The 26,686-nt window shown below is 42.2% G+C and overlaps 1 protein-coding gene across 3 annotated transcripts in view; it reads left to right on the top strand.

The window, feature by feature from the left end:
* RB195_005110 (uncharacterized protein) overlaps positions 1-18,847 on the top strand; it is a gene marked incomplete at both ends in the record, with an annotated part of 28,668 nt that extends 9,821 nt beyond the window's left edge. Inside the window, 59 exons of one of the 3 annotated variants that reach the window (XM_064177407.1) lie at positions 6-165; positions 1,628-1,783; positions 1,843-1,965; positions 2,030-2,125; positions 2,219-2,326; positions 3,020-3,164; positions 3,352-3,551; positions 4,006-4,173; positions 4,318-4,418; positions 4,481-4,601; positions 4,655-4,771; positions 4,845-4,919; positions 4,987-5,061; positions 5,117-5,272; positions 5,328-5,473; positions 5,683-5,709; positions 5,873-5,978; positions 6,036-6,163; positions 6,221-6,304; positions 6,929-7,122; positions 7,183-7,317; positions 7,638-7,741; positions 7,896-8,039; positions 8,247-8,377; positions 8,435-8,545; positions 8,601-8,688; positions 8,762-8,851; positions 9,368-9,462; positions 9,525-9,732; positions 9,784-9,886; positions 9,938-10,066; positions 10,130-10,248; positions 10,661-10,735; positions 10,793-10,948; positions 11,008-11,196; positions 11,254-11,437; positions 11,500-11,651; positions 12,101-12,231; positions 12,297-12,462; positions 12,518-12,628; positions 12,697-12,876; positions 13,839-13,996; positions 14,176-14,290; positions 14,497-14,550; positions 15,111-15,208; positions 15,284-15,381; positions 15,472-15,562; positions 15,618-15,700; positions 15,980-16,060; positions 16,533-16,591; positions 16,664-16,809; positions 16,989-17,112; positions 17,169-17,282; positions 17,347-17,496; positions 17,553-17,661; positions 18,095-18,246; positions 18,316-18,456; positions 18,557-18,644; positions 18,711-18,847. In XM_064177407.1, coding sequence (XP_064034532.1) covers positions 6-165; positions 1,628-1,783; positions 1,843-1,965; positions 2,030-2,125; positions 2,219-2,326; positions 3,020-3,164; positions 3,352-3,551; positions 4,006-4,173; positions 4,318-4,418; positions 4,481-4,601; positions 4,655-4,771; positions 4,845-4,919; positions 4,987-5,061; positions 5,117-5,272; positions 5,328-5,473; positions 5,683-5,709; positions 5,873-5,978; positions 6,036-6,163; positions 6,221-6,304; positions 6,929-7,122; positions 7,183-7,317; positions 7,638-7,741; positions 7,896-8,039; positions 8,247-8,377; positions 8,435-8,545; positions 8,601-8,688; positions 8,762-8,851; positions 9,368-9,462; positions 9,525-9,732; positions 9,784-9,886; positions 9,938-10,066; positions 10,130-10,248; positions 10,661-10,735; positions 10,793-10,948; positions 11,008-11,196; positions 11,254-11,437; positions 11,500-11,651; positions 12,101-12,231; positions 12,297-12,462; positions 12,518-12,628; positions 12,697-12,876; positions 13,839-13,996; positions 14,176-14,290; positions 14,497-14,550; positions 15,111-15,208; positions 15,284-15,381; positions 15,472-15,562; positions 15,618-15,700; positions 15,980-16,060; positions 16,533-16,591; positions 16,664-16,809; positions 16,989-17,112; positions 17,169-17,282; positions 17,347-17,496; positions 17,553-17,661; positions 18,095-18,246; positions 18,316-18,456; positions 18,557-18,644; positions 18,711-18,847 — 7,285 coding nt within the window. The remainder of the gene's footprint in view (positions 1-5; positions 166-1,627; positions 1,784-1,842; positions 1,966-2,029; positions 2,126-2,218; positions 2,327-3,019; positions 3,165-3,351; positions 3,552-4,005; positions 4,174-4,317; positions 4,419-4,480; positions 4,602-4,654; positions 4,772-4,844; positions 4,920-4,986; positions 5,062-5,116; positions 5,273-5,327; positions 5,474-5,682; positions 5,710-5,872; positions 5,979-6,035; positions 6,164-6,220; positions 6,305-6,928; positions 7,123-7,182; positions 7,318-7,637; positions 7,742-7,895; positions 8,040-8,246; positions 8,378-8,434; positions 8,546-8,600; positions 8,689-8,761; positions 8,852-9,367; positions 9,463-9,524; positions 9,733-9,783; positions 9,887-9,937; positions 10,067-10,129; positions 10,249-10,660; positions 10,736-10,792; positions 10,949-11,007; positions 11,197-11,253; positions 11,438-11,499; positions 11,652-12,100; positions 12,232-12,296; positions 12,463-12,517; positions 12,629-12,696; positions 12,877-13,838; positions 13,997-14,175; positions 14,291-14,496; positions 14,551-15,110; positions 15,209-15,283; positions 15,382-15,471; positions 15,563-15,617; positions 15,701-15,979; positions 16,061-16,532; positions 16,592-16,663; positions 16,810-16,988; positions 17,113-17,168; positions 17,283-17,346; positions 17,497-17,552; positions 17,662-18,094; positions 18,247-18,315; positions 18,457-18,556; positions 18,645-18,710) is intronic. The other 2 variants (XM_064177405.1, XM_064177406.1) reach the window with 2 other exon arrangements.
* Positions 18,848-26,686: the final 7,839 nt, after the last annotated feature.

The raw sequence follows: 26,686 nt of genomic DNA, 5'->3' as shown, positions 1-26,686 counted from the left end.
TTCAGGTGTGCTGACGGTTTCTTTGGAAACCCTCTGGAAAAGAATGGAACATGTAAGGAATGTGAATGCAATGGAAATATCGATTTGATGGCTATTGGCAATTGCGACTCGGAGACCGGGAAATGTTTGAAGTGTATCGGAGATACGACTGGCGAGCACTGCGAGGTGGGTGGGACAGTCCCAGTCTTCCCTTTCTCACGAATCTTAGTCAAGAATTTCCGCTCCTGTAAAATGAAGCGAGAACATCCAAAAAAATAGATAATCAGATGTGTTTTATAGGGATGTTAGGATTAAAAGTAGAAAAATTATATAAGCACATAATTATAGTAAGGTCAAAACAACATGAAGCACGTACGCAATTGCGTACACGGCTTTTCTCCAGGCGCTTCGGTGGAGCGTCGCAGCCAGGAGGGGTGAAACCCTTGCTGGCACCACTCATCGCTGCAATTTGCGACGGCCCCAACTCGGTTCCAACAGCTGCCTCCACCTCGCCGTTTCGGGCGCGTACGCAAATGCACCGCAACTACACTTGTGATTCATGTCGTTTGGACCCGACTGTAGTCGTCATACGGTATAGTTGGTCCTATGCAGAATAGCTAATTAACAGGCAACGAAATTTTGAACGTTATGAGGAAGCACTTATGAGTAGATGAAAGAATGCCTGTTAGCGGAGAGTGTATATTCATTGAAAGATAGATGACGCCTTTAGAATCACTCACTGAGACTTATGTATATGTGGAAAAAATGCATTGTAAGAAAATACGAGAAAATCAGGGGGTGAATCTATGAATCTCCTTAGTTTCCCTATTTGGAAGGAATTTCTTCTTAGCGTTGTTCGGAATTCGAAATTTTCCAGCACATATCTAAGATTTAAACCGGTTGTCCTGTAAAGGAACAGTAGCGCAAGTAGACAGACAAACAAACAGACTCGGACAAACGCAGACAGTAAAAAGGCCAATTGGGAGCGAGATACGAGGAAGAATGGAAAGGAGCATATGGAAAGACCGACAAGCTAATACAAAAAATACTGCCAAGTAAGAATCGGATAATAAAGTAGAATGGGGTTAACTATGAATGGTAAGGAAATAATTAAAAGCAGCATACCAGGGATTTGGGGTGGTACGGATTTCAGGTGGAGCATCCGTATACGAGGTCGTAGACTATGGAGACTGGGGTGGTTCCGCTCATCTCTTCCTGAATCACTGCAAGCAGCCGGCTCCTGAATGGTGTTTTGCACGATGCCTTCTGTAGCAGCGCGCCACCCTTGCACGCGTAGCGCCCTTTAATGCCTATCGAGGTAGCCCGGATTGATTTTCGACGAATCGCAGGGCGGAGGCGGTGCAAGGGGTGGAGCGTTGCAATAGATGGCTTTTTACAATGCAGCATTCTGGAGGCGGCTGTTTGCAGTGATGCAAGGAGAGATGAGCGGAACTACCCCCGTCTCTATAATCTACGACCCCGTTTACGGATACTCCACCTGAAATCCGCACCACTTCAGATTCGTGGTATGCTGCCTTTAAGTTATATACCAAACTGTCCAGTCACAAACAGGCAGAAAAACGCATTCAGATATGGAAATACATCGACCTCTGGAGATACCAGAAATGAGAAACCAGCATTTTTACAGCTATGCAAGGAAAATCACTGGGGATCCGCGTTGGAGCACACGTGCCGCCCATGCGGATGTCATCATGTTGGATCAGATTCACCTCAGTGTAGTAATGTGGACGGCGAATGTACGTGTAAGGAGAATTACATCGGAAAACAATGCGATCGTTGTATGGTACGTTAATGTTGATCCATCTAATTTTTATTTTTGTAAGATCCTTACCGTATTTAAAGGACGGTCACGGTGACATCGAAAACGGTTGTCCGGCTTGTGAATGTGACATCGTCGGCAGCATTGGAGATCAATGTGATGCAGTAAGTGGCCAATGCACATGTAAACAAGGTGTCTTCGGCAAGGTAGGTATCGACTGTTATCGATTGGCCTGCGAGTTCATTGATCGGCTGATGCATGTGCGTTCAGCGATGCGATCAATGCCGACCGTCGTACTTCAATTTCACTGACGCCGGTTGCCAATTCTGCCACTGTAATATCTATGGATCCATAGAGGATGGCAAGGTTTGATCGGATCAATACGTTGATTTGCTTGGGCTGAGCGTGGACAGTGCTTTCCTTGTACGGCGATTTTTCATTTTAACAATGTGGATTCAGTGCAACAATGTGACCGGTAAATGTGAATGTCGTGACAATGTTGACGGGACAATGTGCGAAAAATGCGCTGATGGATTCTTCAATATTACCAGTGGAACAGGGTGTCAGGTATTTTTTTAAATTTCTTTCAGAAAAAATTTCCCGTTTCATGAAAAGATTTTGAATGCTTTGGTGGCTGTGTTTCTTCTTGTGTTGGAACTGTACACGGTAACATGCACGGCCATCTGGTAGGAGTATTTCCGAGCATCTCCGCCTGTTCGTAGTGTGTTCCGTTACTTTGTGTATGTGTTTCTTGGAAGTGTTGGTAAACAGTTCCAAAATTTCTCCAGAGAACTTGGACCACTCTTTTTTTTTGGAAAGAAATGTAATTTGAATGTTTTATTATGAGGAAAATTTCTTTTGGAACTCATAATTTAATGTGAACTACACTCTCCGTCAGTGAGGACACTAACATCAACATAAAACCATTTACAAAGTAAAGCAGTCCTTTAAATAACAGCTAAGGCTTGCTCTCCATCTCTGTTGCGTCAGATTTTTTCTCTTCTAATTTGGTAGCAGAAAGGAGCGTATTAGGCACTAGTCCTATGGAAATGAATAGCAGATTTTTTCCCAGAGTCAAGGGAAATCGTAGATGACACTAACTCAATATTTTGTTTTTTTTTCTGTTTTCTAACAAGTCCTTCAAAAACATTTCACATATCATTTAGAAAATAAGTAAATTTCTTGACATATCATCTGAAAGTGCCATTTAAAATCTTCACAACTACTATCTGTATTTGGTTCACATACTATCCGATCTAGGCTTGCGAATGTGATCCACTGGGATCGGATGGCGATATTTGTGATCTGCATTCCGGACAATGCGTATGCAAACCTGGTGTCACTGGTCTAAAATGTGACCAATGTCAACCGAATCACTACGGGTTGGATGAGGAAGGGTGCAAAGGTAAGTCAGCTATCGGTGAGGTGCAAACAGCACCCATTTCAACAATTGTGATTTTTCTTTTCTCTTGTCTTACTTATGTGTAATTCTTCTTATTTTATTTATATCTGTTTTAATTCAAAAGAAAACACTTGAATGAAAAAGTCGAATGAATTCAACAAAGAAAGGACTGGAGCTGATCCTGTTGCAGAATGCCAAGCTTGCCCCGCCCCCGGCCAAGTGTGCGATCCAATCACAGGCGAATGCGTATGTCCGCCGAATACTGTAGGAGCGATGTGCGAGAATTGCACGGAAAACGCTTGGGACTATCATCCGCTACAAGGATGCAAGCTTTGCCAATGCTCAGAAGTGGGCAGCAGCAATGGAAAGTGCGATTTTCGCACCGGACAGGTTTGTACATCGACTGATCAGTCAATAAGGGATGAATAAGTAAACAAATCAACAGATACTGTAGCATGAGACACACTTTTTCGAAATGAGCAGGAATAAGTCTATAATTTGGCTCTCTGTAGACTGACGGTCAATTGCTTTTTTCGGCTTTGAGGTTGCTCTGTCATTTGATCGATAATTATACCGCATTGCCAGCTGGATTATTGATTAGCGAGCAAAATCTGGAAGAAGTGCTGAACTATAGAACGGTTGCACGGGATCTGCTCTTTGTTCAATGATATCAAAGATTTATTAGTTTGGAAACGAATTCTTAACTTTGACAATCAATAGACCTATGCGTGACTTATGGGGCACATCGAATGCACCTAACGCCACAGTCTAATACGTCACTTTCTTTAAAAAAAAACTCGTGCAATTGTAATTCGAGTACGTGATCTAGTTTTCTTTTATTTAGTGCAAGTGCCGAAACGAATACGTTGGCCTGCGGTGCGACCGATGCACTCATGGATTCTATGGTTTCCCGGAGTGCCATGCCTGCGACTGCGAACCAGCTGGTACGGATCCGCTACAGTGCAAGGACGGGTTGTGCCTGTGCAGTGAAGAAGGAGAATGTCCCTGTAAGGTGGGGATCGATTATCGATCGGCAGTCTATTCGCATTCATTGAATGGACATTCATTGTTGCTCTTTTATTGATTTGCTTGAGCTGTACCCTAGATTGGTATTTATCTTTATTGACGACTAATATTCATTGGTTTCTGCCTCCAGAAGAACGTTATCGGCGAGAAATGCGATCGATGCAAGGACGGGACCTTCAGCTTGGATTCATCAAATAGGCTCGGTTGCACAGAATGCTTCTGCTTTAACAGGTATTTTCTTGGGATACGGTAACGTGATGCGATCTGATTTAATATCCGAATATTATTTGCAGGAGCAGTACTTGTGAACAGAGCGCATTATTTTGGGCGCAAACGTACGCAGAGGATCGAAGAGCTGTGTTCGAGGAGCCTTGGGAGTACTACACCAAAAAGCATAATTTGAACTTACTGAAGGTAGGATTTTTATGCTTATTAATCACTTCACGGGGGATATTGATTGATTCTAGGAGTACCCAGCGAAATATAACAGTTACCCAACAGATGCTGTTCCGTTATATTGGCCTCTTCCTAAGTCCATGCTCGGCGATAGAACTGGCAGTTACAACGGATTTCTAAGATTTACGGTAGCGAACTTACTACCATCTAATCTACTGTTCTTAGCCTAGTCTTCAGAGTTAGAGTAAAATTGATTTCCAGATCTGGAACGAAGATAATCGTCGTGGAGTTGAGGGAGTTCGACCAGATAATCAATACTTCCGATATTTCCCGCAGGTGTGTTTTCTACGAGACGTGAAGAGCCTTGATTCTCTACTCCCCTCCATCGTAATGATATTTCCAGGTCGTATTGGTCGGAAACAATAGGATTGAGCTTGAGCATATTCCGATGACTATAGCGGAGGATGGGAAATACAAGGTGAATGAATTCCCTCGTTTCTGATCTAAATTCGAAGGGATAAACTTCGATTCAGGTCCGCCTTCATGAATCCGAGTGGCGCTCACGTCAAAGTCCCGAATTGCCGGTTACCCGAAAACAGATGATGATAGCGCTGCAGAATCTCCAAGGTATCTACGTCCGTGGCACGTACAACTATCCTGCGAGAGGTGATGCCATAACGATGAGTGAGGTAGGTGATCGGTGGAGATGACGTCATCCATATGGGAAATATAGAGAACACTTAGGTATCGCTCGACGTCGCCGTGCCAGAATCTTCCGGAGCGTCCGGTTCCACTGCGATAGGAGTGGAGCAATGTCTGAACTGTCCACAAGGCTTCACAGGAGCATCATGTCAAAATCCAGCCCAGGGATACTGTAGGAAGAAGCAGAGGTCAGCGTGAAGCTCAGATGGTGATCGTCTAGAAGCAAAAAATAAGGAGATTGATAAATACTTCGTGTTATATGGGATTCTGCAAAAGAATCCCTGATAAGAGTTGTAGGAGTAGTTTGTAGTTAGGATAATCGGAGACAAGCTACATTTTATCGTTGTGCTTATGGAGATGTTTATATTTAAAAAAAGCCTCCAGAGTTTGATTCCAGGTCAAACCGCATCGAAAGATGTCGTGGGTATGTTTAGAAGCGAAATTGATCTCTGCTGAAAGATCTGTTTTCACTGCATCGAAGCTGTCGTTCTTTTTTTTCGAGTCGCTTATAGCGCCATGTCGATTGCCAACGGGAAGCTTGGGCCTGTCCAAGCCACACTGGATCTGAAAATTCTGATCTCTTTCAGGGACTATCTCAATTCTCCGGACGACATGTCTCTGATAGGTTGGTCAGAACCATGTGCATGCAATGGACATTCGATCACCTGCCATCCAGAGACATGTATTTGTACGGTAGGTTCGACCGTCGCTTGTGGGCGTGGTTTATTCCGAAACAGTGAGCGTTTTCAGGACTGTGAACACAACACTTTCGGCGATCACTGTGATCAGTGTAAGAGCGGCTATATTGGAGATGCACGAGAGGGTGGTGTCAATGCTTGCACCAAATGCGCTTGCCCGCTGGTGGAGAACTCGTTCAGGTTCGTGGAAATCGATTTATTGATTTTTACATTGTTGCCTTAAGTGGGTATTTTCAGCGACACTTGTGTGGCAGTGGATCATGGTAGAGGATATGTATGTAACGCTTGCAAACCAGGTTACACTGGGCAATACTGTGAAAGGTGAGCTCCAGCGCTGAGAAATACTCAGTAGTATTCGTCCTTGTATTAATACTAATCAATACATATTCTTTTCAAGGAGAAATGCTATGCATTTTATGTTATAATTACAAAGATGGTGTTCTTTTATTGGGAACAAAGAAAGCGTCATTTCCCACAGTTTCCTCGTTAGCTTCTGTGAAACAGTTTTGTATGATATTATCGTGCACTATATCCATTATTTACGATATTTACGATCCTATACATATATCTGTATACAGGAACAGTTTCCCGAGAACAGTATTAATCAGACAGCAGACAGAAAAACCAGAAAAAGCGAGGACACTCACTAAAACTTGTAATGTAACTGAGCTAGGGACTGTTTTGACATTAGACCTCGCGCCCTTTGTAACCTCGTGATTTTTCCTCGCAATTATTTCCGCATTCTTTTAAACTTCAGCTTTTCTCCGTTATAGTGGGTTTTAAATCATCCATGAGTGTTTTGATTAGTGCTATTCGGCCAACTTTTCATTCATAATATCATCTGGCATTATATCCATTACTTATGATCCTATTTACTTTTTTTTACTAACAATATTTTATAGCTACTTATTTTTGCATGGTGGTTTAATTTTCTTTGGGTCTCAGCTGTGTGGCTGGCTTCTTCGGCGAACCATCAGCGCCCGGCGGCTTCTGTCAATCCTGTGATTGCCACCCGGACGGTTCACTTCATGGCGCCTGCAATCCCCTCACTGGCGAATGCGAATGCCGTCCCGGGGTGACTGGACGAGATTGCAGCCGCTGCCAGCATCGCCACGCCTTCATTGGAGGTGTCTGCACGTGTAAGTGATATCTGAGGACGAGATGTGCGGCTGAAAATTCTTTTCTCTTTCAATTTTCAGCTTGTGACCAGGGTTGCTATTTACCACTGATGACTATGGTAGATGAATTGGAAGTTACTCTAGCGAACCAGAATTTCTCGAACCTTCGACCAATCCCTTGGAAGAGGCTGTCCAGGATAGGAAACAATACAGAATGTTGGTGTATTTAACAAAAAATTTCATTTACTTAATGACCAATTTATAGAATCGCAGCGCAGTTAGGGGTACATTTGAATGTAGAGATCCAGGTTTCTGCAAAAAGCGAAAACTGGTCCCCATTAGATTTATCCAATTTCTCTGGTTGTGTTTCAGCGGTTTTTCAAAACAATAATAAATGAGAAACTTACAAACACGAAACAAAAATACATTTTTTCACCGGCATTCATTAAAATTATCTGTGCTTTTTATTGATCAGTATTGATTGTTTCATTCGAAATTCTTTGCTCTATTTCTTTGAGCGAATTACTCTTTTCAAGTGATCGCTGAGTTTATGCGAGGACTTGGTGCTGGTGAAGGTGAAATGGGCGAAATTGTGAAAGACAGCAAATACGCCAAGGAAGCTTTCGCCGTTGTTGAAGGGGTAAGCCACGCCCATTCCGATGAATAGTTGAACTTCACTTAGCTAAAAATTCTTCGTTTTTTTTTATGTTTTTCAACTGGAGTCAATTCTGAGTCGAGCGTGAGGATTCCTCACTATTTCTCAAGAGGTCAATTATCGGTTTTTTTCTTCTCAGGCGCGCTTCCAAGCCGACCGAATGAACAAAGGAGCTGTGTCATTGGAGCAATTCACAGACATGGCAGAAGACATTATTAGCGAATCACAGCTGACCTATGCTACCGTATTTAATACGACACAGTTTCTGAAACATTTTCACACGGTAAGTTAGTTTATTTTCATGCGTTCATAATTGTTCTTAATATTTGAATGTATTATTATATTTTTTTTGTACTTGTGCTTGTTGTCCCATCGTCTGAGGAGAGTTCAAGTTGGCTTCCTTCTCTGGCACAGTCTTATCGACTGATATTGATTGACAAAAGAGAAAGAGAGAGGCATAGCAGTTTTACACGACAACTGTTATATTTAGCACGGTGGGACGTCAGTGGGTGGCGCCACATTGGATGCTTGGGCTCTTGAAGCGGAAGCGCACTACAATGCCACACTAGATCGTGGTGAATACATCGAAAAGCGGCACAACAGAGCTGAGCAGGAACACAAGTATTGACTACATGTTTATTGATTGATTTGCGCTACAATAGCATTAACTGTTTGCAGAAAAACCGAGGAGCTCTTGAAGAAAGTTTTGGCAAATAAACTCAATGACACATCGTTTGAAAATCTGCTCAATCGACTGGAGGAATTCGATCAATGGCTGGAAGATTTTAGGTACTGATTGTAATTGATTTTCTGACAGGGCGTTATTGATCTTGGGAATTTTCAGAGCGACTATCTATGATAGTGCCAGACGGGACACCACAGAGGCAGAGCGAATGAGCGCTGTAGTAGCAAAGCGAATTGATCGATATAAGGTAATCCGATCAGTCTGGATTCGATCCGATGTATTGATTTATTGGTTGGAGTTACGCCTTATATTATGTCCAGGAGGTCAGCAATGAGATTGAAAAGTTGCGCGCTGAAGCAGAGGATGATCTGGCCACGGCGAGAAATTCTGTGGATCAAGCGAAAGGGCAGGTAAGCGTGGCTGTATCAGCATTATTCAAATAAACTCATCAGCAGTAATAGTAATGTAAGCAGTAATATATGACGAAATAAACATTTAGTGTGTTTTTTCACAAAAACCACCAACAACATTTGAAAATTTGAATTGAACTTCTATCTACATCAAAATGTCACACATAAGCGGAGGAGAGCTCTGAAATAACGAGTATAAATTATGGTGGCGATGAATGCATTGAAAAAATTTGGGAAATCTACGGAATCTGAATTTGATTTGATTAGCACTTGCGGCGGTAGCGAAATTTGTTGCAGTATACAGTGATGACACCGCTACAAAAGTATAAACGGACAAGGGTTCCTACAACATAGCGATTTACCTCGAATCCATGCAAAAGCAGTAGAAATCTTCATGATGTATTGTTGAAGCCGTTTTGGTGATCCCTAATGATTCTAGGAAGAAATATTAATGGCAACAATAACAACAAACAAACAAACAAACAGGAACAGCGTCAAATTATACGCAACATTTAGGAACTCTTAAATTTATTCGATGATAGCCGTGCGATCAACGAAACCCTTGAGACAGCGGCCGAGTTGTCGCTTGAATGCCGTAACACTTCCATGATGTGAGTTCTGGCGTTTATCGATTGAAGTCATCCAATGTCACGTTGGGAATTATCGATTTTAGGTACGCACAGCTGATCGACGAATACGACGACATTTTTGTGCAAAGCGCCGCTGAACATGCTGAGAAACTTGAGAGAACTGCAGATGTTTTGAAGAACTCATTCAAGGATACTCGTACGGAAGCAGAGGATCCTCTGAAAGCGTCTCAAGCTTACGAAGAGATTGCCTCTGCGTTGAAAAACGCAACAAATGCCGCTGATGATGCAGTGGTGAGTGCTTCGTTGCACGCGCGCGGTTCACGACGTAATGCACTTCTTCAGAAAGCCGCCGAGGATGCTTACGCTGAAGCTGACGGAGACTCGGAAACCTCCATGGTCAAGAAGGTTGACGAATCCAAGAAAGCTAGCCAAGCACTAGCTGAAGGTATTCAATCACATGCAAAATATGCATATCGATCAGCTGATCGTGCTTCAGAAGCTCGCGGAATTCGAAAACAATGGGAAGATTCTGGCATGGAGGCGGAACGTGAACAGCTGGATGAACGACTGGCGTATGTTAACGAGCAAAACATCGATATGATCAAACGGAATGATGTTATTAAAAGTTGGTGAAGTCGATAATCGATAACTCTTGCAAATGTATCAATTGTAACGTATTGGCTTGCAGATCAATGGTCCAAATTCGATGATCACCATGATCGTACCATTGGACTGCAGTCGGTGGCTCGTGATGCAGATAAAAGGGCAGAGATAGCTAGGAAAACTATAGATGCTCTCGTAAAAGAGGTAGGTCATCCGAGGGCGGAGGTTATCCCATTTTTCACATATAGTGATGCTCTCACAATAAAATTGTTTGTTTAAAACGACTTTTTTTCCTGGATCACGTATCTGGATGAATATATGGAAGTGAAAATTAACATAACATGATAACGTCTTCTGGTTCGCCTTGTTACGTGGGCGGGACTTACGTCTCATAACTTTTTGACATTTGTAATGGGGTAAATGAATGTGTGAAAATGAATGATGCTTTCCTACAAGAATATTTTTTGCCACCTTTACTCGAAGCGAATTTAAACCTCTTAAGTAGTTAATGGACGAAATCGTTTTTTTTTGTCATTACTTCATAATTAATTTTTCACTTTTCGGTGGTTATCCTATAATTTTGGAAAATATACAGCTGAACAAACCAATATTCCAGGTCAAAGACGTTGAGGAACGAACCAGCAAACTATTGAACAGCACTGGCCAAGGTATTCGAGAGGATATTGAAAAGGTTTCAAAGCTTATTTGAATTTTCTCATATTATTTAAAAACAATTCCATATTTAAAGGTTCGTAAAGCGCGCATGGATCTCGAAAAAAGTCGTGAAATTCTGGAAAAAGTAGGCGGAGTCAGTGCAGCGAATCGGAATCGAGCGGATGAGATGCAGAAGCAGCTCGCGTTGCTGAAAGATAAGATCAATGAGGCTCGCGAAAAAGCGCAGCAGGTATCTTTGCTCTCTCCGTCGATCGATCGATAATTGGCCGCTATCGATCATTCTTTCAGGTTCGCTTGTCGCTTCGTTCGGATGAGCGAGGCGTTTGCCAACGTTCATTCACATCTCCAGCACATCCATCCCCGTCGAACTCGTTCTCCATACGGTACCGTCCTTTGAGAAATGTGCCTGACAGTGCAGTTTTCATCACCAGAACGAAGCCCAGGAGAACTCAGCCAAGCGAATTTATAGCTGTTGAGGTAGGTTCACTTTAAATAAAGGAATCACGCCCACTTCCCGAAACAAAGCAATAATAGATCCGAGACAAACGTGTGGTGGCTCATTGGAACATTGGAGGTGGAGCAAAAATGGCAACGAATAGTCATTCCATCCTGTATGTACCAAATACGGATCGATCGCATTGGTATCATATCGATGTGACACGCATCGGCAACGCTTTAAACCTTACCGTAGCGTTGAAAGAGACGATAACCGGCGCGCGTAAGTCATGCCATGTACTTTTACGCGAAATTACGGACCTACTGGATTAACCAGTGATTTAGCCGATCGTCTTCGAACTGATGCCGTAAGTGTGTTCGTCGGTGATGGAGAATGGGATGGTGAAGTGGTGTTTAACACTATTCCCGGGGAGACACAAGTATCGATGGGAACAGATGCGGAAAGTGCGGAAGAGATGGGTCTTGCGACGAACAAGGTATAAATTGTATTCTACCGCATTCACGTCATTAAGCTGTTGTCCTTTCTTGTGCAATGAAATATTGCTTTTTAGATTACTTAACAATTTTAAAAATTCTCTTACTTTCGATATTATGCAGTCATTCGGAAACATGCCTGATATTTTCCTCGCTTTTTCTGAACACACTACAGTTCTGTTTGTGTAAATATAACAAATGATCATTTTCTGGAAGATTTCGTCATATTTGTCGTGGAATCACGGCTTTGTTGTGATGTTTGAAAGCCACTATTTATTTTCTACCTTAAAAGGAAGAGTTTTTTCTATTGATTTCCTGGAAAATATATTTCCACTAATCGAGAAAAACAAGCAAACAGCCAGACAATTAGAGGAACCAACTAAGCACACAAATAAAACGAGAATACAAAGTCTTCTGTACTATGTTCATATATGAACTATTGATTTTTCAGTTCTATGGTGTGATTGGTGGAATAACCGTCGACGACGTATCGATTCCCCTGTGGGCATTTTCAAGCAGTTCACCGGAGTGTGAAGGCGCTCCAGCACCGCCGCAGCCTACCGTACGAGGTTATATGTTCCGGTAGGTTATCGGTTATTGATTTTTTGACTCGCGCATTCACGTCACTTACCCAAATCATTGTTCAGTGATGGTTTTGCGCAAGTGGAACTGGCAACATTTGAACGTACCGTATCCTCATTATCTGTGATATTTAACGCCTATTCACCTAATGGGTTATTGTACTTCCGTGGATCTGAGACTAGCGGAGATTTCATTGCGCTCCAACTTAAGGACGGTTATGTGGTGTTTAAGGTTTGTTCGTTCGTCTAAATGTCTGTGGTCTATTCATTTCGCATTATATTTCCAGATCCATCTTGGCGGTTCCTCTTATGCTGAGCTCACATCCAAGAATACATATGCGGATGGACGTGAACATACGGTGAAGGCAATACGAAGTGGATTAGAAATTCACCTCCAGGTAGGGGACCTGTTTTGGTCGGAGGCGGCGTCGGGTCCCACTTCATCTTAACTATGTCCCATTTACAGGTGGACAGCGATGCCGATCGATTCTCGACCACTATTCCTGGTGAGAACACTGCTCTGAACATCGAGACCGACATGCACTTCGTGGCAGGAGTGCCGTCCTCTTTCAAAGTCGACCGATTCAAGGCAGATATCGAATGGAAGGGTTTCTTCGGTTGTATTCTCAGCGTGAAACCGTCACAGGTTTGTGGTTATTGTGTCCCAGAAATTCTGCATAATCATTCCATGGTGATTTTTGGGGAAACGAAAACAAAAAGCCCTCACCTCCGCTAATGTTTTTCTAAGCAGACCTGAAACAGGGATTTCTCGAGAAGAAACGAAATTGGGAATGTTACACAACTGAAATAATGTAATTGGACCAATAATGTCCCAAATATCGCGCATGGAGAGATCATTCAACATTTTATTGTGTTCTTCTAATGGAAGACAAGATTTATTGAGTACTTCTTAAAAGCTATGTTTTTAGGAACTTCAGATTTCTGTAATATTCTAGTTAGTTGGTTGAGATTTGTACAGTACACTATCCCAAATTACATGGATTTTGAGTACCATTAGTGTTTTTTGTATAAATTCTAGTTTATGGTACTCACCGAAGACCCATTTTTCTTTCTTTTTTTTCCATGAGAAGTCACAAAAATCAGTCGCTTTACCATTTTTTTGATTTTTCTTTTGTCAAAATACAACGTGAAAATACGGTTGACTTAATTTCACTACAATTGAATTTTGTGCCATAAGAAAATAAACACTAAACATACATAATAACCCTGCACTAAACATACACTAAACAATCCTAACCACGTGCAGATTGTCTCAAGCGTAGTTCCATGTAAACTCGAAAATTTCGATTATCGTTCCTGGGCGTTTTTCACATGAGGGCTACTGAGTGCTCAAAATCTACTAATCGCCTTGAATGTCTCTTGAAATGTTCCATCCTGGTTTGTTAGATTTTTAGTTTCAAAACTGGTTTTACTTTTGAAGCTTTTGAAAGTTGAAGGCATTGATCATAATAACAAATAATAGAGAAAAATAAATACTAATTTTTCTTACAATGAAAATCTGAGCAGTAAAATTCCTATCTAACAACTCGTTAATACTGCGTTTGCGCAGCATTTGGGGAGTATTTCATTTTTTTTTTATTTCTTTAGGCATCTGACCTAAACCTTGACCATCCGGTGCGTTGGCAACGACGGGAACCTGGTTGTCAATTCACGGATGCGAAACTGATGCCCACCGATCGATTGGTCGGCTTCTCTCGACCTGGTTTCCTGCTTCAGAAAGGCGTCATCATGGATAATAACTCAACGTGAGGACTTTGTGCTCGTTTTCTCGTTGAATGCCACTTCAAAATGGGAAATTGGTTAATCGACTACTTTTGGATTCGAAGCTTTCCAGCTTTAGCTCTGTTTATTTAACCACAATTCATTTATTTACTTCCTTTGATTCTTCTTGTTTATTTCTTCTTAATCGCATAAGTAATTTTAGATTCGCATTCGGCTTCCGTACAAAAGAAGAGAATGGGACGCTCATCTTCCAGTCATCGAGACTGGCAGCATTCCGGCGAAAGCAAAGAGACGCCGACGAAGATAGTAGCGGAAAGGTATGTAGGCTGCCTTGTGGAATTGGGGAACTCGGGAATATTTTGCTTCAATTCATAGATTTATCAGTCTTGGAAATTGTCAACAACTTCCTTGAAGAACATCTCGACAGAGTTTCGTTTCAAGCTAGTTTTTGTTTTGTTCCGACACAAAAACCGTACCATTTCAGAGTTTTGTTCCCTCATTGTGAAATAAAATTATATTACAGGGCTATTTGGCATTCTACTTATTCCGCGGCTATTTGGTGCTACATTTCGGCAAGGTTGGTTCCTTCTTCTCTCAGTCTTTTTTTGGAGTTATAAAAATTTTAGAGGTTTCCACTATGAACTAGAAAAAGGACAACAAGGGGCACACCTTTAGGAATTTCTATACTTTTGATGCCTGCAATAAAAACGACCTAGCTCTTCTATTGATCGATCACAATTTTTTTTTGCACCCAAACACAAACGATGTAGATGGACCTAACTATATAATTTCACCAAAACTACATATAGTCAGTCATGAACGTGTTCAACCGAGCTAACGCGACGCGCCCGCGATGGACAATAGTACTCTAAAGTGCCAATCAATGCAGCGAACAACGTCATCGATCGGTGGGGAGGGGGGAGGGGGGTCAGAGAGACAGAGCACCAGTACCTGGACTTTGCCGCGGACGCGTCGCCTCAACCCGGTTGAACAAGCTTGTCATTGACTACATCCTGTTGATTTTTCTGCGTCAGCTCTAGTTCTCACTCCACTTTTTTCCATTAGGAGGGAATGATCGAATTTATTTCCTGTTCGCATATTTCTGTAATATTTCTTCCTAATGTTTTTATTTTTTAGGATGCCTCATTCAGGAGAAATGTAGTAACTATACGATCAGGTCAAATGTATAACGACGGTCAACTGCATTCAGTGTTTATGAGCAGAAAAGGGAAATTGTATGGTATTACTGATCCCAACGCATGGGACACTACATCGTTGCCTTCATCACGAACATATCTGCAATATTTCAGCGTTCGCCTGCGCGTGGATGATAAGGAAGTCGGTGAAAAGTATGAACTCAGTGATGAATCGCCGATTGGAACTGCGACAAGTCAAATGTACATTGGAGGTACGGTAATGGATTGTGTTGCAGTAGCTTACCTAAATATTTACATGTCGCGTATATCTATTGTATCGTTGCCATCCGAGTTATTGTTAGGTTTTGCTGAACGCTCCAAACCACCAAATAATGAAATCCCAACCACTGTACCTCTTATCGGATGTATCTCTGACATGTACCACAATTACAAGTAAGTTGCGCCCACCTCCAGCGACGAGCTTCAAATTCGAATTCGGCCGTTCCAGAAAAATCCCTATTGTTCCCGACGAGCATAATGCACAAATCGGCACATGTGCTATCGAATCGCCAAACTTCGCAATTCCAATCGGTTCGTTTTCTACCATATGGGCCCGATTTCCTATCGTAATGCGTCGATTCATTGCTTTCTACTGTAATCGCTTTCTCTGCTCCCATTGAGATCCGAAAACCTCCTCAGTGTGTCACATTGTCATTGTCATTCGGTCATTTTCGACCAGCTTCAATCCGAATGTGGCATGTTCTGTTTCCTGAACGCCTACTATGCAAATATTTCACAAGATTTCCAGGATTAGTGTGTGCTATTCAATGATCAACGATTCGATCTTTCTTAAATAAATTTTTCGTGCAGATGAACCAATGGATATGGATAACATCGGGGGTCATCGCAAAGATTCACGTTTGAATCATCACATGGAACGAATTTTCTACGGTATTTTACGTAAAATCGGCTTATGGCGCATGATACTGGTTACTAGCAGCTACTGTAGTTGTAGAAATATACACTTGCATGTTTGTGACTAACTATTTGTCTTTTTTTTGTGGGTTTTTTGTTGTGTACGGCTGCATGTGCGTACAGTTTAGCGTATCGATTGCATGTTTTTTTTTGTTGCTCTTCACTTATGAGGTCTTGACGTCGATATCGTCCCCATAGATCAGTAGAACCGGCGTACTTATCTGGATTCTCTAGTGGCGTATTACAGAAAAAAAATTCACCAGCGAAGTAAACAAACAGCGAAACAAACATATTTTCGCAAGCAAAATCATGACAAACCCACCGTAATCCTACGAAATCGATGTCGTCCTCATTTTATGTGGTTGTATGCACTTTTATCAGATTAACATGCATTTTGGTTGTTTTTTAAGAGAGATTTGTTCCTCAAAAAAAGGAAAATTTGTTTCAGAAGCGGAAAAACTAGTTGCGCCTGTGGATAATAAGCCATCCAAAGAATCAATGAAAACTGTAAGCATCACATCACTACCGTAGACCGTACTAAATTACCGTGGTAAAAATTCGTTGATTCGGGCATTTTAGTGTGGTGGTGGATTCAGTTCGTCGGTACGTGACGCTACAAACGCTGACGATTCGTCGAATCCTAGCAACGCTGTGAGATACGGTATCTCAAAGAGTTCACATAGCCGTGTGAATTTTGAGGGAAAACAGTATCCAAATATTTCCGAGTAGGTTTCGATGTGTTATCGTAACCGTAACCTTATCATTAGAAGAACATTGTAGTATTTGAATGGGATATAAATTTATTTTATTGTACTAGAAAAATTCTTTCCAACTGGTTTTTCTTTCTGAACTATTTTTCTTATGACCCCGTGCCTTCAAACCTTATACCCCTGCACTTTTTTAGTTTCCAAGTGTCGTTCTCAATGCGCACAGACCAACCTACTGGAATGCTTTGGGTTTGGGCTAACTACAAAAACTTCACTCGATACTTTTACCTCAATCTTATCGAAGGATTCCTAACTATCGAGGTGAAGCGATCGATATCGATTAGCGTTGTGCATTTGAGAAATCGTGTGCGTTACAGGTGAAGGGACGACATCCAGAGCCGAAAATCCTCGAATGTAAGGAGCGTCGGCTCGACGACGGCCATTGGCATGATGTGGTCATTATTAAGAAAGAGCGAGAATTAGTGCTAATGGTGAGTATTTTGCTGACTTCTGGTCATAGTACGAGATTTCCGACTGAACCGCTATTATATGAAGGTGGACGAGTTGCTGCCCACCTCCATCGTCGACTGCCCTACACCAAAAGTGATGCGACGTCGTATGTATATTGGTGGAGTGATCTCTAAACATCGTTCAACGTTCAACCTACAAACACCAGGATATGACGGTTGCATTAGGGATTTTAAGGTGCGGATATAAATCCTAAGCTCCGTCCACTGCCGAGTAACTAATTTCGATTCCAGGTGAACAACGTTGTGCAAAGCTTGGAGGGCGAGTCATCACGTGATATCATACCGTGTGCCCGCCCTACAAAGGGAATGTACGCTCATGAAGGAGGATTTGCAGTGTTTGGTTGGTGATTTGTTCCGTGGCTTCTTCGAATGTAGATTTAACGTCAATTGCTCATCTCAGAGAGCTTTTACCGCTAAAAAGTTGCTTTAGAAAAAACTGCAAAATATAGTTAAAACATTAAATTAACTTAGCTGATTGCCGTCACAATGTTCTTATCGATCATTGGTTAGGAATGGTACAGGGCAGTTGCTCCAAATATGTAGGAGTTTAGTATTTATTTATTTACTACATTGTAATGATCAGATACAACCTCGACGCTCTCATATTTTTTTTAAATAAATGGCTAACAACCGATGAATCCTTTCGTTTGCTTGTTTCAGTGTTTAAATTACTTTCAATATTGCTGCGCGAGTAGCGAACTCTGAGGAGGATTCAGAAGATACTAGATTGATTGTAAACGCTCGCGCTAGTAACTAACGCTTTATGATTTCAGATGGGCTTCAAAAATCGATCAAAGACGGATCTCGGAATATTAATATCGCTTTGAGTTTCCGACCAATAGTGAATGAGGGCACGATTTTCGCGCTGTTGACGAATAGTAATCCGGAAACTGCACGTCTTAGCATCGAGATCATGCAGGACAAGGTACGTGTGCTAAATGTTTTTTTTCACATTGTTGTGATGTGAATTTTTGTAAATGCGGCTCTCTTACAGGTGCTTGTTACCGTAATCCACGAGGCTAGTGGACTTGAGATTCGCGACGCTATACCAACAATTCGCCCATTATGTGATGGACGCTGGCATACGATCCATTTGCTAATTGGAGAAAAGATTATGGAAATAAAAATTGATGAAGTATGAATTTCATACTTGAATTTCTTTTATCTCACTTGGATTTTATACTTAAATAAATAAACACTTAAATATTGAGTACTAATCGATTTTCTTTCTATAGGAACGTAACGAACTCCCTGTCGAACATATGTCACAAAATGCACGTGATCTTTTGCTTAACCTACCTCTGAATATAGCTGGAGTTTCAGGTAAGATTCAGTTACATAAATACTGATTTGTATAATTATATATTTGTTTAATCATTTATTTATCAGCACCAGTTGCGGAGAAACTTTCGATGACATCATTGGTTGGATGTTACAAGGATTTGAAGTTGGCTGGCCATCCGAAATACTTCGAAAGTGCACAGAAAAACAACAAAGTCGCCGTAGATGGATGTCCCTTCCATTAGATAGTAATCCGTCCGTATCTCTCTTGGTATTCGCATCGGAAACCAGAAATATCGTCTGCCTTTCCACCATTCACTTCCTAGTTTAGCGACTTCCCTCCCTTTTTTGTTTCTCCTTAATTTCCCCTTACACTAGGACGGGCTTGATGATCACTGCCATTCGTACCGCAAATAACGGACTGCCTTAAAAGATATTCTAATTGGTTAATTGATTAACTAACTAAATTATATTATAACACTGTCAAAATTCCCTCTCTTATCGTCGCTGATTTGTTATTCTCTGAATATAGAAATAAATGTAAGAGACCCATATTGTTTCTACAATCTGACCACCAGATCGATTAAAAACCTTGTGAAAATCTTGATGATATTGTGACGTTTAGAACTGCAAAGAACGGTAGTCATAGGGCAAATAATAGGAAAGACAAGAAAAAAGTAAAGCATTTGATACTGGAAGCCGATATGGTCGATAATCTGATAGGAGAAATGGACAACGTTGATCCATTGGATATTGGAAGTTGCAATCGATGATATTGACCGTCCAATATCGACAAACTGACATATCGGATATCGATAAATCCGATACGATTGATTGTGCGCGGTCTCACACCGCACTGTTGCTTCGCTTATCGGACACTCCGCGACGCCGCGCAAAAAGTCGTATTATTGATGATATTGTAGAGCTACAGTGTTGAGCTTTCGCCGTTTTGATGCTATTTGATCCGACATGTAATAAAATATTGATTGACCAACTTCCTTTCAGGGGCTTCAATGTTTTGGCGAGCTCCCAGCGACTTTCTAATGAAAACCGCAAATCAATCGTCGCAATCGCAAAGAATCGCCAAGCAGATTTGTTGCGCCATGCGCGAAATCGGAAGTCGCTGTGCGACGTCGTCAAACCGATAGGCGAATTCCGCGAGTGATGCGCGAAATCGCGCGCGGAATGCGGCGCGGAGAACGATGCGGGATGTCATGAAGAATCAACTACAACACGGCTACGTTACGCGTCATGCGAAAAGAGAGGAAGGCGATGCGGCGGCTGTGCGGCGCGAGGCTGGAACGTGGAGGGAGGTGCGACGAAGAGGGCGGTTGCACGCCGCGGTGTGGCCGCAGCAGAACGACGAGACAGCGCAGCGTCCAAAGTTGCGCAATCAATAATATCGACTCCATCGATATCTGATATGTCGATTTATCGACACTGGATACCGATTTCGTCAAAATCGACTTCCAATACAACTTAGGTCTACCTTGAGCTATTCTCTACATCTGTCGATATTGAATACCTATGAGCCCACATCGACTTTCAATATCAAATTTCCTCAGCACATAGGGAATTTATATATCACAAAATCTAAAAAATGTAGAGAGAAAGCATATTAACCAAGTTTAATTCCACAGACAAAACTAGTTCCTTGTTATGCACCTCAAATTTAGCCGAATTTCCCACTTAGAACAAAAAAAAAAACCAACTACCTATTATTTTAAGTAAAACTTCTCGTTGTTCGATTCGATGATTCTATGCTAACGCTACATATGTTAAATAAAATCACTATATAAACCAAAGAAACCATTTTTTTTACAAATAGATTTAAACTGAACGGATTTGTAATGTAAAGCTGGAGTCAAATTCTACCAATTTTTAGAATGCAGTCGTGACTCATGAAGCAAAATCTGGAAATATCAAAGAAAGAATGAGTAGTTTCATATAAAATGATCAGATTTGTGCATTTCATCACGTCTTCCATGATCAGAAATAGGTTTCTTCGTCCCAACAGCACCTAGGAAAGAGGTCTTAGGGCAAATAGAGAAGAACTGATGCTCGAATAAGTATTGTCCTTATCAATCTATTAGATCGAGTCATAAATAACCACCGCGGTACATGGTACCAATTTTTATAGTTCATGGATACAGTGTGTTACCCAAACAAAGGATTTTTGTTATCGCAACGCAGCCAGAACTTCGTTTAGTCTTTAGAAAGTAGTCTATCGTTTTGCGCGGTACGTTTAATTTTTTGTTCACCTTGATTAAAAGGGAAATCAAAAAATACATTGCGCCATGTGTTGCTTTGGGAATTTAAACGAGGTAATAAAAACGGGTCAGAAATTATGCAGCGCCTAGGGTGAAAGAGTGATAACCGATCGGGCGGCTAGAAATTGGTTTGTCAACTTCCGTTCCGAAGATGTATCATTGATAAACGAACCAGCAGAGGTTCGCCAACGACATTTTGAAGACAATCACCTTGATCACCTTGACTCCCGTTGATCTTCGAGCTGGTCGAGCGGGCGCAAGTAATTCTTCCATTTGTCCGGATCGCGTGCCGGAGTCGCCCAGTGGTTCCTCCTCTCGTGTGGGACACGAAAAACATCATAATTTTCTTTGAAGGAAAGAATTTGAATTTTCGTGAAGAAATCTGACCATCGGATCGGCGGTCTTCCTATAGTGAGCTTAATATCTACGTGAAACACCGAGAGAGCTAGCAGAGAAGCTAAATACGTCACAATTAATTGCCTGCCGCCATCTATGTAGATGTGCGAAAAACAAAAGAGAAGTCATTTATAATTCAACCCAATAGTTGTCATATTTTCATCTTGAATGTGAGCCAAACTTACAATTAGGCCAATTTTGCTGCCTTCGACCGGAAGTGATTGTAATGTCAGTGTGGATACATTATCTACAGTGATTCCGATTAAAACTTTGGAAACTTAGGTAAAATAAAAAGACAGTGCTATGTAAAGGTAATTAGTACTAGTAGATTGTGACCGATGAGTCAATACTGTTGGATGCCACGTGTCGTGCCAGTCCTTCCTTTCTTTGCTTTATCATGTCAGCTGGGGTGATTCGTGCCTGTAACTAGTGGATTGATCCTACGTTTACCCCTTGCCTCATTCAAACGGAGTTGCGGTTTCAGTTTCCGCGATCTGGTGGCCGCTGAACCAGATATCGGACCTGGAAACCACGGATTGTTCTTGTGGGCGTGTGGCCTGTGCTGTACTGCGTACGCGCTTCTCCTCCGCTTACAAGTGGCTACAAATGTATTATTGGAACGTGTAAAGTCATAGGGGGCTCATCCTATTCTTGATGTGTTCGGGGAGTTCAAACATATATTATAATTATTTATTGTTACTTGTTTAAGACATCAAAAGAAGGGAGGGGGAAAGAGGGGCTCGCACCAGCCGGGTGGCATGGCCGAGGAGACGAAACTGCTCTCTCGTTGGCGGACTGCCTCTGACAACAGCTGATGCATGTCAGTACTCAGCGGCTGCATCCCGACCTCTCCATTCCTTCAGTAAGCTCGTCCTCGAGCTGTATAAGACACGATGTAGAGAAGTAGTTGTTTCGACGAGTCGTACGACGACATTTCGTAAGTAGTCGTATTTGACGTAGTAGACATCGGTGAACATGATGTTTAAATGGGTAAATGAGCTGACATGTCCCAGGGAGAGGATCCAGTGAAATTGGGTTAGTTTCGATTGTCACCTGCGAGACTGCTGTCTCGTTGGCGGACTGCCTCTGACAACACCTGATGCATGTCAGTAGTCAACGGCTGCATCCCGACAAACACAGGCTTGCATGCCGGCTCGAAGATTTCCATACTTGCGTGACCTCATGACGTTTTCAAAGCTACGAAATTCCACTATTTCAAATTCTCCAGGGGTACAATGCACTTCAATATTTTCGATGGTGATTAAATTATTCGCAGTTATGAAAGAACCCGTTGTGCACAATTTAACACTATTCTACATGGTTGTAATTTTTTCGAAAAAAAAGAGGAAGTAACACAATGTGCAGTGCACTTTGTTGCCACGTAGATAATCCACAGTCCTAACACGAGCATTGTGTCACTGTCTACTGAAAAAAATGTGAAAGCCAACGTGGTACCAATGTAAAATGCGCATTGTTGTATTACTGTGTTATACTGGATTGCACTTTTTAGTCTGCCCTCTGCAAATTTTCCCCATCGCGCAAAAGAGGCCTAGCGTCGTTAGTACCGATGTGAGTACACCCGTGGAAACTTTCAACGTCTTGTCCTCGTACAGAGCACATCACGTCATTTGTCCAGTCTTATTATCGAGAAAACAAAATGCTTTTTGTAAGGGAATGAGGCGCATGACACGAGCATTGTGTCACTGCCATTGATGGCTATAATTTCCCAAGCTCTGACGAAGCCGCTAACGCCGAAACGTTAGCTGTTGATAAAGATCAATATCAATCTTGGCTACAACTCAACAAACCCATAGGAGCGCTACGTACTCAACATGCCAAGGTTGAAGAACAGTCGAACATGGGCAAGACTACAAGTGTGTCACTGGAACGCAGCTGTTAACTGGTTGCATGCCACAGCCTAGGAGTCACTTCTTCCTCGCCATCATTAGATCTTGAGAGCTAAGGTCCTTACAAAAACCCCAGTATTGCAAATTCTTTAGGGATACGTTGCATTTCAAGATTTTAAAGATTGATGAAGTAATTCGTAACTGTGATAGAAATAGTTAAGCAAGATTTGAATTTACACTTCAACACTGTTCTGCATGGTTGTAATTCCTCGGAAAAAAAGAGGAACTAGCGTGATGTGAATGTGCTTTGGTTGCCACGTATGTAGATAATCCACAGTCCTAACACGAGCATTGCGTCACTGCCTACTGGAAAAAAGGTGAAAGCCAACGTGGTACAAGTGTAAAGGTGTAAAAACGCACATATTTAGTTGTTCTTCTGTGTTAATGAACCATTTTATACTATATTGCATTTTTCAACCTACCTTCTGCAAAAAGCCTCAGTCTCATCGCTGGAGCTCGCAGTGTCCTACCTCGATTTCACTGCTATTCTTACAGCGTTGGTTGGAGCACAGCCGTTTACGCAACTACACCGTTCTTTCAATAATGCTTTATCCGTAAAAAACACTCAGCCCGACCTAATTAACTGCCGGTGAAATTTCATGAGATTTTGAAAGCTACAATCCCTACAGTGTTGCAAATTCTTAAGGGGCAAAATGCACTTCAAAAATTTCGGTACTGACGAAATTATTCGTGAGCCCGTTGTGCACGATTTGCACAGTTTAACACTGCGTGGTTGAAATCCCTTTAGAAAAGTGGAACTAGCACAGTGTGCAGTGTACTTTGTTTGCCATGTAGAAAACGACGAGAACTAACGTGTGCATTGTGTCATTGTCTAGTTGAAAAAAGTGAAAGTCAACGTGGTACCAGTGTGAAAAGATGCATTGTTGTATTACTGTGCTATACTGTATTGTACTTCTCGGTCTGCCCTCTGCAAATTCTGCAAATCGTGCAAAAGCGGATTAGCCTCAACAGCGCCAATGTTAATGCATCTGTTGATTACATGCGGAAAATATCAGTGTATTGTCGCCGTTTAGAACAAGTCACCTCATCCCTTTCGTCTGTCTAACTGTCAAGGAAGAAAAAAAAAGAAAGTAGGCGAATCTCGCATTCGGCGTGTTTTCGGGATTCTCTTGCATCCAAGTTCTAGAAGGAAAAAAGTGCCCCTAGAACGGAAGACATGAGTTGTTTCTCTAGGAAGAGGAACAGCGGCGACTGGATTGATTCTGTGAGATAATCTTGCTGGATATTGCTTGGCTCTTGCACCGTCATCTTCAATAACGAAACGGTTTGTCGAAGATGTGGGCTATCGTGTTTAGCAGGATTAATTTGAGTAATTCAAATTCCACTCACATGCTTTTGCTGTAGCGAAGCAATGGTGAGCGAACGTCGTAGATGTTACCATTTATGATTCAGCAGGTAGTAAGTAGTGTAAGGGTCAGACACAGTGGAATCGGCACACCCACAGTAATAAGAAATCAATTCACTTGTATCACCTGTGCTCAAGCCTTTCATCGGATTGCTCGAACAGGCACTAGTAATACTTCCATTTGTTCCCGTTGCGCACAAAGGTTGCTCAGTGCTCAGTGGCGTGGTTTTGATGTCACGGTATCCAGTCGCTCACGGCTTTCGTCCGACGATTTTGATTGAAACGCATCACGTGTCCGGCTCACCAAATTTTATTTTCCTTGGGATATGCGGCAGCGTCACTGATCTTGTCTCGATGCCACAGGAGTGAACTTCAAATCTCTTCTTTCAGTTGCGTAGTTGCGTAAAGCGAGATACTCCTAGCTTCGGTTGTGCGTTCAATGACGTTCTACGCATTTTCTTTTTGCTTGCGAAGTGCCCAGGTTTCTAAAACATAGTTCAAAGCATTTAGTGTGGTGGTGTTAAAGTCGTGAGCACGGAGGTGTAGCTGGAGCATTCGGATATATTCATTTCGTTAGGCCTGAATGGGGCACATAAACTACCCATTCTTTGCGAAAATCGTCCTGTCCATCTCCAGCTGAAGACCGACCATTTTACACGTTCCACCAAATTCGACCAGCATTCGTTTCCCCTGAACGATGTTTGATGATATCAAAACGATGTTATCAGCGAAACGAAGATGGTGTGAATGCCGGTCGGCAACTTTCATTCCCACCTTATTCCATTCCAATCCTCGGATCGCGTTCTCGAAAGTGACACTGAATATTTTGACTGTCACCCTGACAAACCCCTCTTTTCACATCGATTGTGAATACAACTCAAGAAGTGTCTTTATGGAGGGGTAGGATCGCCTTGAAAGGCCTTCACGACCTCTTCAGTCTCAACTGAATTGAAAGCTTTTTCAAGTTAATGAAGGTGAGGCAACAGCGGCATCTTGTACTCTCGCGATACTTGTATGAGTTTTGAAACGGTGTGCATGAGGTTACCCGTACTGAAGCTTTTTCGAAGCCCTGCTTGCTCACATTGCTGTCCATCATCTAATGTTCTTTCTATTCTGTTTAGGATCACTCTTGTTAAGAGCTTATAGATGACAAACAGTAAGCAGATTGGGCGGAATCTAGCTTCTTATGCAACGACACAACGGTCTCGACGATCTATCGTTGTTCAGGAACCTTGCATTCCGACAGATAACGAGTGAAGAGCCTCCCCAGTGTGTTGATAAGGACTGGTAGTTCGTTATTTAGATGTCCAGACTTTATTCTCAAGGTACCGGGTAAAGAACGATCTGATGGGAGGATCTCTGAAATGACATGTCCATCTCACCTCAGATGGTGAGTAGGCAAGTGGATGCGACTGCCGAAGTGTACTGAATAGAAGTAATAAATGGTTGTCTCTATCCCCTTTCTCTACGCTGTAGTTGTTCCGATTGGCGAAGTCTCGACGGGCATGGCCGCTGCTCCTTCCCACCTCTGAAGCTTCAGCCAACACTTTTGCTCTTCCCTCTTTAAGATCTTTTTAATCGATTTTTTGCGAAGTCTTACGAGTTTGGATGTGAGCCTTTTGAGTTTTGGATGCCTGGGGCTAGTGCAGCTCTACGCTGACGTTTTAGCCCCAGAGTTTCCGGACATAGACGTTTCTTGGTGGTTTTGAAACTCTTCGTTTTTCTCGTACAGTCGTAAAAATTTTCTATAAACCAATCATATTCGTCGTCGATATTGTACCTGGCAGTATGTTCCCGATAGCCGACTAATTAGGCGAAGAGGTTGCAGTCGATGATGGTTCTGGGAGTTAGCCTTGTGGACTACCCGACTTTCACTCTTCTCCGTGTAGAAAAAAAACTCTTAAAGGCATCACTCCACGAATCTGAGGTGGTACGGATTTCGGGTTGAGTATTCGTATATGAGATAATAGATTATGAGGAGGGGCTGAATTCGTCCATTTCTTCCTAATTGCCGCAAAAAACGGCCCGGAAGATACGGCTTCGGGCGTTCTGGCGCACTGTTTTCCACAAGGAGTTCGACCGGAGCGCGCAAGCTTTGTGCGGCGCCGCATCTTCCGGGCCGTTTTTTAAGGCAATTAGGGAGAA

Source organism: Necator americanus, chromosome I (assembly GCF_031761385.1).
Source record: "Necator americanus strain Aroian chromosome I, whole genome shotgun sequence".
Classification (NCBI taxonomy): Eukaryota; Metazoa; Nematoda; class Chromadorea; order Rhabditida; family Ancylostomatidae; genus Necator; species Necator americanus.
The sequence above is the reverse complement of the archived record's forward strand: the minus strand, read 5'-3'. Positions and strand labels throughout refer to the sequence as shown.